Genomic DNA, 12,654 nt, shown 5'->3' with positions numbered 1-12,654 from the left:
ACTGACAGGCAGAATGGATGCTAGCAGAGGAATGTATCCATTCAATAAATATTTCCTGGCTATTTTCTAGGTATATAGATTCCAGGAGTTAGGGTTATAAAAAAGAAAGAGATACAATCCCTGCCTTCTCTTGAAGAGCTTACCCTATTGTGGAGACAAATGCACTAAAAGAATATAGCTTATAAAAAGTAGAATAAGGAGAGCAGATGTAGCTCAAGTGGTTGAGTGCCTGCTTCCCACATAGGATGTCCTGGGTTCCTGGGTTTGATCCCAAAACCTCCTAAAAACAAAAACAAGCAAACAAACAAAAAAGCCAGTTCAGGAGAGCCAGTGTAGCTCAGTGATTGAGCGCTGGCTTCCCACATACGACGTCCTGGGTTCAATCCCTGGCCTTGTTACCTAAAAAAAAATAGAATACTGTAAACGCTGTAATGAATGTGGGGGTGCACACAGAACATCCAACTGGCCTGGAGGGGTCAGGGAAGACCACTTGGGGGGATGGAGAGGTCTACTGAGTTCGGAAAGTTGAAGCGAGTTTGCTAAGCCCAGACAGGAAATGAGGAGTGGTGGTGAACAGTATGGAAAGCAGCAGAATTGCAAAAGGTCAGGTTGAGGTGTTTGCTTATACACCACACTAAGGAGTTAAGACTTTTAAAAAATTTTTTCATTTTTTAATTTTTAAAGAAGCTGAAAAAATATAGGTGGATTCCCATATACCCCTCTCCCTCCCCCACTTTTCCCCATTAACAACATCTTTCATGAGTATGGTATATTGGTTACGCTGATGAACACATATTGAAGTATTGCTGTTAACCATGGTCAGTAGTTTACATTATAGTTTACACTTTACCCTGCTTCTTGAGTGTAATAGAGTGACATAATCTAAGACTTATGTTTTATAAAGGTCACTCTGGCTTGGAGATGGATTAGAGGAAGAGGAGGGAAAGAGACATTGTTTCCCAACCTTAGTCATTTCAACACTCCAATTATTTGTACTGTATCAACGTGCCATCTGTACTATTATTAATATATTTCTTAAACTAACTTCCTTTTAACATGTAAATAATTTATTTAAATAAGGGACTAGTGAATAAGAAAAAAAAAGGAACAGATCCAGGGCTCCAGTATTGCATCTAGACTTGAAGTGGAGATGGCAGAATATGACCGAAAGAAGTGAGTCTGTAGTGAATAAGTTAGGTCCTGAGGGGCGAGAGAACAGGAAGCAAGAAGATGGTGAGAACAGATGAGTGGCAGCTGGCGTGGAATAACAAGCACTAGTGACCTCCATATTGCTAAATCCTCTTTTGACTTACTGGCAGAGTGTGAACCCAGTTGACAACTCCTTTCTCCTTGTTTCATTTTCTTCACTTGGCTTCCACACTTTGATTTTCCTTCTACCCCCGTGGCCTCTTCTTTCCCTTCTCCTCTGTTGGCTCTTCTGCTTCACAGCTTCTCTATGTTGGAGGCTCCAGGAGTCAGTCTTGGTCCATGTTTTCTTCCTTCACTGCTGTGGAAATCTCAGCCCATCTCAAGGCTCTAAATACTATTTACAGGCTGGCGCCTCCCAGATGAACACCTTCAACCCAGACTTCTCCAGACTCATATCCAACCCAATACATCTACTTGAGTCTCAAATACAAATCTCAAACTTAACATGTCAAAAATAGAACATCTGGTCTTCTTCAAATCTTCTCCAGGAACTAGATCATTCCTTCCAGTTGCCCAGCTGAAAACCTTGTAGTCTTCCTTGACTTTCTTTTGTTTGTTTGAAAGTGAAACTTTTCTTTATGATTGCCTTTGTGATTATAATCCTCTTTTTACAGAGTACCCCACAGTTTACCTAGGGGTTTTCATCTATTGAGTCTAGAGCATCTTTACAGCTTCCAGATCAGGCTAACTAAAGGGGATGTGGAATTGGGAGAATTGCAGAGCTAGTTCTTTGTTCTGCCAGCTACTTTCTGGATGTCACACTTCCTTTCAACACTGAGCAATGTTCATATAGTCTAGTGAGTGGGCTTTGGTCCAGGGTCCTGCTTGGTTCTTAGAGATCTGTTAGCTATAGGTTTTTGAAGGCTGAGACATTGTGGGTGTGTGTTGGGTGGTGATTGCTGTTGCCAAGGTCTGTCAGTCTGCCTTGACTTTCTTTTGCTCTCATACGCCATATCCAAGTTTCAGGAAATCCTGTTGGCTCTACCTGTTGGTTCAACCACCTCTCACCACTTCCTCCATTACCAGCCTAGGTGGAGCTATTTTACCTCTTGCCTGTACTATTACACTTGTGTTCCCCTATGCAGCCAGATTATTTTAAAACATGAGGTAGAATGAAGTCGCTATCTCACTCAGAGTTTTAAAAAAGGCCTTTTGAGGAGCCTACGGTGCCCTATGTGAATGGCTGTCCTGTCCCCACTACCTCTCTGGCGCATCTCCCCTACTCCTCTCTTTTATCTTCCTCTAGCCACATTGGTTTCCCTGCCTTTGGCTGAACACATCTGATGAGCTCCCACCTATTGGCCTTTGCCTGGCTGTGCATCTGCCTGGGCCACTCATTGCCCAAGGGTCTGCATGGCTCACTGCCTCATCTCCTCCAGTTCTCTGAAACCCCAACTCATCCCACATTTTCTGTCTACCAGCTCTGCTTTTTCTCCAGTAGAACTTGTCACTTTCTAATAGCCCATATAATTTACTTATTTGCTTATTGTCTGTTGCCTCCAACTAGGATGCTGGATGAAGGCAGGGAATTTTAGTTTTGTTCACTGCCTTCTCCCCAGCGTCTAGAATAGTGCCTGGCATATAGTGAATGGGTCGATCAATAACGAATGGGCAGACCCTGGAGGAGAGCTCTATCTTGGGAAGGAAAATTTGGGCCAGGGATAGAGGCGGAAATGAACAGAAGCTGGTGGTCAGAGGTGGTGAGACTGCAATCGGGTTGCCAGGACGTGGCAAAATGGAGACAGGGAGCAGCACTGTGGGGAAGGGAGTGGTGGGTGGGAGTGCTGAAGCGCAGATGGGTGATCCTGAGAGAACGAAGAGCAAGGCAGAGGTAAGAACTGAGAGACTGGTCGGGCCTAGGAGTGAGGTGGGGTCCAGAGGAAGGTGGGGAGAGGGAGGGCCAGGCATTCGGGTAGAAGAAAGCTCAGGAGAGACCGATATGACCACCTTGCAAACTACCCAAGCTTCCAGGCGCTGGAAAACAAGTTAGGAGACCGGAGCCGTTTTCCAGTGACTGTCACGTAGCGGACATGGGTTACACAGGTGGGGGAGCGGAAAGGTCTGAAACCAGACGGCTGTGGGGGGCAAGGAGAGGAAGGAGGGCGGGGTTCTGAGGTATTTCTCAGGTAAAAGTCAAAGGACTCAGCAAGTAAGTGGATGTGGGACCTGCAAGAGAAGAGTGCGCGAACGAGGGTGGGCGTTCAGAGACCCCAAGAGGGGCAGAGGGTGCCCTTGGCAATGGCGGGGACTGGACGCGGAGGGATCTGTGATGGAAGAGGCGGAGGAAGGGCGCTGGGGCGACCGAGGGCGTAAGGGCGGGATAAGGAGGTTCCGCCGCGAGGTCTGCGGCAGGGGTGGCAGACCCGCGTCAGGAGCCGCGGAGCGCCGACGCCAGCCGGGGCGGGCGGGGACGGCCACGAGCGCGGGAGCGCGCCGCCCCGAGCCCCGCCGCGCGCCGGCCCCTCCCTGGCCCCGGCTCGCCGACTAATCGGGCGGCGCTGCCGGCCGCCCCGCCCCGCAGGCCCCGCCCCCGGGCCGGGGCGCCGCCAGCCAATCGGAGGCCGGGCCCGGGCCCCCCAAGGCGCGCAGCCCGCGCGGAGCCGGCTCAGAGAGCGAGAAAAGCGAACCCAACCCGTCGGGGCCGCTGCTCCGGACTTGCCGGCCGCCGCCGCCTCCCCCACCCCCCCGCCGGATCGGGTGTACTGTCCCAACCCGAAAGTCCAGTTCTGCGGCCCGGCCGCGGCGAGCGAGCGAGATGACACAGGAATACGACAAGTGAGTGCGGGCGCGGCGCCCGGCGGCCGGGGTCGAGGTCTGAGGCGCCGGCCCCGGCCCCGAACCCCCGGACCCGCGCCGCCCTCGGCCGGGAGCGCGCGGACTCCGGGGGCTGCGGGGCGGCGAGGGGGCGTCGCCGGCTGCCGGGCCGCGCCGCTGGCGGTGCCGGCGTCGCGTGTCCCGCCGCTGCCGCCGGGACCCGGGCCGAGGCGCGGCAGGTGCGACGGGGCGCGCGTCGGGGACGGCTCGCCTTCCCCTGCCGCCTCCCCGGGCCCTCGACCCCTTCCCCGCCTCTTTGTTTCCTCGAAGCGGCCCGGGAGGAGACCCTTGGCTGTGGGAAACCCGACACCTGAGCGGGCTCTTCCTCCTCCCGCTGTCCCTGCCTCCCCGGGCCTCGGCGCCGGGCGGACCCCAGTGGGCAGGGGCGGCCGCCTCTGTCACCCCAGGACGGCGGGGCTGTGGCGGAGAGAGCCGGGGCACCTCTGTCTCCCCCATGACGGCGGGGCTGTGGGAGGGAGGAGTCGGGACGCCGCTGTCACCCCCGTAACAGGGGGGCTGTGGGGAGGGGTCTCGGGGCCCCTCTCTCCCCGTGACGGCGAGGCTGGAGCGGGCAGAGTCGGGGCGCCGCAGCCTCGCTCCCTGGCCAGGGGTCCGCGCGGGTCGCGGGCAGCTCCCGAATCGCCGCTCGCCTCCTGCCCCCCTCCTGGAGTCTCCTCCCGGGCCCAGATGGACTAACAGATTTCCTGAGACGCGCTCTTCAGCAGGCTAGACAGACTTCACCCGGTACTCTCAGGTCTCTAAACGGGGTGATTCGGCAGACCGGCTCGAACGCCCAGGAAATAGAATGTGAGGGGAAGGTGGGAGTGCGTGGAGGTCCCGGGTGGCTGGGAGAGTGAGAAAATCGCTGCAGGAGTTATTTTGCCACTTGGACCATTGATGGTAATTAAATGCTCGGAAACATCAAGGGGTGAAACTTCTAAATCAGGGCAATAAACTAGAAAGTACTGTTTATATGCCTCTTGAAATTACTTTGCGACGAAAAGAAGCGCGTTGACAAAAGTAATGTGGAAAACTGGGGGAGGGATATTTCTGTATCTTCTTTACAGTTTTTCCGTAAATATAAAATTCCAAAATAACAAAAATCTCTCTCTATATATAAAGTATATGGCACCAAATGAATCAGTATATTTCAGATCAGTAAATCCAGGCCAGCTAGGTACCCTCTTCAATTTTATAATTTTTTGTTAAGGATCATTTGTTCAAGTGAGCTCTTTTTCTATATTAGACGATTGATATTATTTATGGAATATTTTAAATGGATTATTTTTGAGTTGTAGAATATGCAAAAGTTTTTATATTCCAGAAGTTTCTCAGAGATCATTGTTGAAATGTTAAAGACTTACCTGAAAACGATGATATTCCTTTAGCCTGTTGTATGAGGAAATCAGACTAAGAAAGGCAACTGGTTTTGTGTTTATTTCTTGACTTACGTGTTAGATAGGGCAAAATTTGCAAAGCTAAAATTATGGCCTATACACACTTTGTATCGATATATAAGACACCTTTGGAGTGATTATGAAGGTAAAATCATTTGCAAAAGAAATTTATTTTTTTGTTGCTTATATAAATTTGGGATGTGACAGAGAAGAAAAGAGGCTGAAAAACTAGCATTAGAGGAATTGAATGAGCCAAGTGTTCTTATAATGTTCTGGAAGTACCTATTACACTATTAATAATAGTTTAGAAGTACACCGGTAAATCCCCACAAGGTATCACTGATTCAGTAGCTATTATACTCTCTTCATGATGGATCAGGGAATGCCCCTTTATATATTTTTTTCTTCTTTAAGGTTTGTATAAACAGTCTTTTCCATTTTTAAACAAACTGTCTTCTTTGAACAACCCATTTTGTTTGTCTTGTGTTAAAATAGTACACCACCTAAAGACTTCTTTTTCTTACCAAATATAAGCTCCATAAGGCTTTATGTGAAAAAATTGGCTCTGAAATAATACTGAGTTTTGGCTAAGAATAAATTAAGTTGTTGGATTTATTTTTCCTTTTTCAAAGTTGTTCTCCTTTTTCTAAATCTATATCTTTTTTTAAAGGGGCTGAGTGACTGCCAAACCCTAACCTTTGTTGATTATTTGAAAAGATAATCAATGTTTTCACATTCACTTTTAGAGTAGGCAGGTCACCTTTAGGCCATTTACATATCTTACTTGTGTGTTGCAATAAGAAATGATCCTTATATTTGCTTGTTAGAATAGTGATAATCCAGAGTAGCTCCGAACAGTAATTTTTTTCCTTTTAAAAGAAAGCGGCTTCATTTTACTAGAGTTAGTGTTCCACTTTTTCTTTTTATTGACTTTTTAAATAGTACCAACTGAACAGTTGTTGAGACTGTTTACATTTCAAGATTTTGGAATTGGTAATGTTTGCTTTAATCTTTTAAATTAAATCTATAAAGCTTCACTAAGATTTCAGTTCATTTTCTGGACTTTTTTCCCCCACCAAACAACAGTTTTAAAAGGAAAGACTTCTTACTCAGTGTGGAAAACTAGTGATTTGTAAAAACAGATTCTCCACTATTTTTCTTTTTTCAGTGACTTCATTTATTGTTGTAGATTAAGTGTTTATCTCTAAGATAAACAGATAAACTCCCTCATCAGAAAATTATGCCTCTTTTATTGATTTATAGTCCCCTTTAACCACATTCCTTGCTCAATCTCTTCATCTTTGGTAGAATATTCCAACTTTCTCATATACCCCCAAGGATTTTTTTTAAAATCCCTCTTTTTCCTCCACCTCTACCCCCTCCTTTTTTCAGATAGGAAAAATTTTTTTAAGACATGGGCCTTAACAGGAGAAAAAGAGAAATAACATGTAGGAGGATGATTAAATCTTATATACTCTTTTTTAAGAGGGTACAGTCCTGATTGTATGTGCCCAAAGAGAATAAATATTCTGTTTTTCCTTATATCATCCTTATGTTTGTTTTTGTAGAGTGTTTGAATAGGTTGACATTTTCTTGGAGCATTTTTCTTTGGTTGTTTTTTGACCAAATGTTACAGTCTGGGTTCACACAATGCATAGGTTAACTACAGGTTGCCTGGCTGCCAAAATACCTTCTGTCTTCCTGGACAGTCCATTGGTCTGCATTAAAGTGGGTTGTCCTCTGGTCTTGTCTGAATTTGATTTACTAGAGTCATTGATAAAACAATATTGTGGGAATGTCGAGGATTTGGTTGTTTGGGTCTTTAAAAATTAGCTTATAGATGCCTTGCAGAAGAAAAGTATGGATACTTTTTTATTTCTCTAAAGCAAACGGCCAGTGTTGGTTCTTCAGAATGAAGCACTTTATCCACAGCGTCGCTCCTACACTAGTGAGGATGAAGCCTGGAAATCTTTCCTGGAAAACCCTCTCACTGCAGCAACCAAAGCGATGATGAGCATCAATGGAGATGAAGACAGTGCAGCTGCACTAGGCTTGCTCTATGACTATTATAAGGTAGCTTTGCCTACTCTTTAAAAATCCTTAACAACAGTCCAAGATGCACTTGATTCAACAGCATATAAAACAGTAATTTGCTGGTAGAATGTAACACAAGTTGCTTCTGTGCTGACTATAAATAGTTTAATGAGTACTTTGACTTAATGTGGTTCAAAGCTGAAAATCTACAATCATAGAATCAAAGGATTGCTTTTAAAATGTGCAGTAACCACCTGTTCTGGCTCTGTGAAAGGTGAAGCCACTGTAAGAGAAGATGGTGGATGTGTCTTATTGATATTGAACATTTTACTGTGAAGAGAAGACTGTGGTTAACTTACACGTGCTTTATTTAGCCTTTATTCCTGTGTAGTCAGGGTGATTTCCTTGTCTCAGAATGATATTACAGAATCTTTTTTATTTAACTTGATTGTAGAATTCGTGAAAAAAAAAATCACAGAAACCCTGCAAAATATGTGTTATTATTCCTTTTTTGCAGATGAGAAAAGTTCTTGGGTCACACAGTTAGCATGTGTTACAGCCAGGATTTCAGCCTTGGTCTGGTTTATGCCTAATTCCATCTTTTCTGTACAACATGCTTCCTCCTGTAGGACTTTGCTTTTCCTGCTATATTCATTTTGGCATTCTTCTTTTTGACCAATAGCAGGTACTTGGGGATGGTTATTAAAAATTTAGGATATAGTTTAAAATTGCGCTGAGTTGAGGCACAGCCTTGCCATGTAAAAACACTTGTCTCATTATTACCCTATGTAACTCCTATGTGTAATCAGTGTGTTGTCACCACTACCTTATAAAGACAGGAATTTTTCAATTTTCCCAAGAGCAAAATGAAACTATGGAGCAAAACTTCTTAATGACAGTGTCTCTTATGGCACTACTTATACATTTACAATTTATATTTGCCATCATTTTATTTTGAAAGCTTTCAAACCTACAGAAAAGTTAAAATAATAGGATAATTAACCTCACCTCAACTTGCCTCTTTGCCAATTGTTTATGTTATTGGCACTGTATTCTTTTCTTAACACAAGAAATGCAGAGGGGAAGGGGAAACAAAGAAAATAATTTGATTATCAAAATTAGGGTCGGGCCTAAATTAAAGATTTAACCACTTCCTAGTATAAGACCATGTGTCCAGAATGTTGTGTTTAGAGATTGGGGTGAGTTGTTTTAGTTTTTTTTTTTTCTTCTTTTGAATATGAAGGAAACTGGTTTAAAAACTAATGATGCTAGAAGAGATCCTTGCCTGGAAAGCTTAACCATGGAGGGTTCCTTTGAAGTAGAAGTTATATATCTGCTCTTCTTCTGGCTTGTTTTATTGACTCAGTCAGTATAAAAATAAGTTTCTAAGATATTATTATGAAGTTACATATTTTTAGCTGAAACTTTTGAGAATTGGAGAAAATCAACAAATTTAGTGCCAGAAAGACCACTGTAACAACATTAATTACAGTGGTGGCTGTATATGCGTGTGTTTTAAATAAAGGTCCTAAAAGTATTTTAAGCCTCACTGGGAGATAAATCCTCATGTCTGTCCATAAAGGGTGACAATTTTAGTAATACCTATTTTGCAGGCTTCTTGTGATATGATTAGGGTTATTTTCTTTTTTAAATGAACTGAGGTATTTGTTTCAGTTCTTTGAATGTAAGCATCAGCCATTGTTACCTAATAACTTGGTAGAGCTTTAAAAAGCACAATGTTACTACATAAAGCAATTATTTATTTTGCCTTTGATGGTAAAACAAGAATGTAGGAATGAAATTCCCACATTGAAAACCACTTTCAGATGTCTTAGCAATTTTGGAGTAGAAGTTAGATTAAGGCTCAGTTGAGTTGATGTCTTCAATACACTCTCTAATAACATTTGCCTACTTTTTGCCTCCTTTGCACAGAAGAGCAGAATCCAATAAGGAATAGAATAAATTGAGTTAGATTTGTCCTTTGGATAATGGACATGTGAATCCCAAAGTATCATATGAAGACTCTTGAAATATAAACTGTTAACAGAGCTGTTCTTTTTGATTATGTATTTGCTCTGAAAGTAAGGGTAATAGAAAAAAACATTAAGAGAGTTGAAAGGGTCCTTTTTTTCTCATAGTATGTCGATGGTAAAACCAGGCCAGAGGTGTTTTTTTAAGAAATGAAATCCAAACTCCACTGACAAAGTAAATTTTTGATGCCCTGAGATTTGGCAACTAATTAACAGTTGGTTTTTATTTATCAACCTGGTGACAAAATTGTAATATCCTTGAAGGCAGACACTGTCTCTTTCATTTTTGTGTCCTCAGAGCCTGGTATAGAGTAAGCAATTGGGTAGATATTTGTTGACTAAATAAATGAATGATTGAATTTACTGTAAAATAGAGGGCTGTGACTTCATGAACTATCCTTCACTAAGAATTAAATTCTTTTCATGTGTCTTAATATATAAGGTTCCGAGAGAGAGAAGGTCATCAGCAGCAAAGCCAGATGTTGAGCACCCAGAGCCAGATCACAGCAAAAGGTAACGTTTAATATACAGCAACATGAAGGGTACACTTGACAAATGCCACATTTATGTAAAAATAAAACTGAAGTTTGTTTAAATAAACAAGCACTAGTGGAAGAGATAGGAAAGTTGGTTCTTCACATCTAAAGTCAGATTTCATTATTGATTTGCCTCTTACTAATTATGATTCTTTAAGTGTAGTTGCCTTTTCTAGAAAACAAAAGCATTAACTTGCTCCTCCAGAAAAGATGTTTTCAAAATAACTTAAGTGAAGTGTTTGCTTGCTTGTTTTTAAGGGCATCTTAAGGAGGATACAGCTTAAGGTAGAGATGGGGATCCAATTAAAAATATGTTATGTTCCAGTGGCTGTTGAATAATCAGCCAAGTAAAACTTAAGAAAATTAAACTGCATTCCAAACTTCTATTGAAATGATTTTGGGTTAAAACTTTCAGAAAATTAAATTAAGGCTTGACTTATGTAGCCATGATAAACATCTTAATTGTACTTTAAAAATGGTCCTATCTGTGTTTTATTAATAATAAAGAATTAAAAAATTAAAGAATGATCAGTTAAACCCCACAATCCTGATGTTTTCTTTATTTTGATGTGGCACAAATTTTGTGTGGTTGTGGTTGTATCCACAGATAGATTTGGTAGTATGTTTTCTTCTACTTAGCATGTTTCATTAGTATTTTTTATGTTGATGTTTTAATCTTCATAATTACTCTTTGGAGAAAGGCTTTGTGTTTGACTTTATAATATGGACATTTTCAAATAACAAAAATAGAGAAATAGTATAAGTACATATGTAGTCATTACCAGCTTCAGCAATTATGAACATGATGCCTCCAGTTTCATCTCTCCCTTCCTCTTCCTCAACTTTTAAGTTAATTGCTTTCCGATTATTGCTGTAGGATTTTAAAGCAAAACCTAAATATTTTTGTCATATATATTTCTTTTGTTAGACATTGAGGCTGTATCTAGTTTTTCACTATTATAAAGCTTCCTACATAGCTTTTTCGTTTTTTTTTTTCTTTTTTCTCTTTCTTTAGGATAATTTCCTAAGAGTGAATTTATGATCCAAGGTTTGAACAATTTTATTGATATTGAAATGTGCAATATTACCAAATTGCTTTAAAGTTTTTAGCCTATATAATTTTATACTATTGTATCTACTGGTACAATGTAACATAGCTTATCTTTTGATGAACGAGAAAGTCAAATAAGCTTAAGTACTAGGAAGAGTAGTTGCCAATTAATAATAGCTCATACTTCTTGAACACATATGTGCCAAACATTATTATAAGCATTTTAGTGTATCATGTCATTTAATTCTCATAACAGCCTTGTGAGGATAGATACCATTATTATCCTCATTTAATATATAAGGATTTGGTCAGAGAGATGAAGTAACTTGCTCAAGGTCACACGGCACCTGAACCTAAGCAGTCTGACTCTAGAGTCTGCATTTTAACCACTATTCTATACTGTTCTAATTACATTTGTAGTTTCAAACTTTAGTAAAATTTGATAATTTTTAATAAAGTCCCTGGTATTTCAAATGTAATTTTACCTAATACTTCTGGATTTGACTTCACCTATAACTATGAAGTCTATTTTTCTGTCTCTAGTAATGGGTTGTTGTACCATTTTCTGTTTACTTGGTCTCTACCATGTGTATTATTATTGGGTTACACAGCTCAATGTCATTAGAAAAATAAAAATTGTCAAAGAACTATACCAGCACTGAGCTTAAAAACATGGTTTTCTTTTCTTTTTTTAAAGAAACAGCATGCCAAATGTGACAGAACAGCCCCTAATTTCTGCTGGAGAAAACAGAGTACAAGTACTGAAAAATGTGCCATTTAACATTGTCCTTCCTCATGGCAACCAGCTGGGCATTGATAAGAGAGGCCACCTGACAGCTCCTGATACAACAGTCACTGTCTCCATAGCAACGATGCCTACCCACTCCATCAAGACAGAAACCCAGCCACATGGCTTTGCTGTGGGAATCCCCCCAGCAGTGTATCATTCTGAGCCCACTGAACGTGTGGTAGTTTTTGACAGGAACCTTAATAGTGACCAGTTCGGCTCTGGTGCTCAACCCCCAAATGCTCAAAGGCGTACTCCAGACTCTACCTTTTCAGAGACCTTCAAGGAAGGCGTTCAGGAGGTACAGGAAACAAAAACATCTTCCAAAGATGGCTGTGTGTTTGTATAAGTATTGGGTTCCACCTTTTCCTTGTTACGTAAGTTTGAAACTCAGCCTGAAATGAATGGATTAGGAATAAAAGATTTTTTTAAAGAGAAAAGGCCCATGGGGATAATTTGTAAACTAAACCTATAAAACCAGAAATTATTATCAAGAGCACGTAGCTAATCTTACCAGTTGCTGAGTTAATGATTATGATTTGAGCTAAGTGATTTGCTAGAGGAAGGGAAAAAGAACCCCATACATAATCTTTCATTGACTTACAGATATATTCACATGGTCTGTTTTGTTCAGATTTTGTCCTAGATCAAAATAAACTCTCTGCAACTGGCTGTATAAAATGATCTATGTGTTTGCTTGGAAGATCTTAGTTTTAGTATAGTCAGGGAGGCAGGTAGAAATTGATGACACATTCATTGTATAAAATTTACAAATTAATTCCAAATACTTTTAAGG

The 12,654-nt window shown here is 41.7% G+C and overlaps 1 protein-coding gene across 1 annotated transcript in view; it reads left to right on the top strand.

The window, feature by feature from the left end:
* Positions 1–3,784: 3,784 nt before the first annotated feature.
* The window catches only part of GRHL1 (grainyhead like transcription factor 1), a 56,083-nt gene continuing 47,213 nt past the window's right edge, over positions 3,785–12,654 (top strand). Inside the window, exons 1-4 of the mRNA XM_004457211.4 lie at positions 3,785–3,984; positions 7,307–7,493; positions 9,927–9,997; positions 11,769–12,159. Of these exons, the coding sequence (XP_004457268.1) occupies positions 3,965–3,984; positions 7,307–7,493; positions 9,927–9,997; positions 11,769–12,159 (669 nt within the window). The 5' untranslated portion in view covers positions 3,785–3,964. The remainder of the gene's footprint in view (positions 3,985–7,306; positions 7,494–9,926; positions 9,998–11,768; positions 12,160–12,654) is intronic.

The sequence above is a fragment of the Dasypus novemcinctus genome, chromosome 25 (assembly GCF_030445035.2).
Source record: "Dasypus novemcinctus isolate mDasNov1 chromosome 25, mDasNov1.1.hap2, whole genome shotgun sequence".
Classification (NCBI taxonomy): Eukaryota; Metazoa; Chordata; class Mammalia; order Cingulata; family Dasypodidae; genus Dasypus; species Dasypus novemcinctus.
The sequence above is the reverse complement of the archived record's forward strand: the minus strand, read 5'-3'. Positions and strand labels throughout refer to the sequence as shown.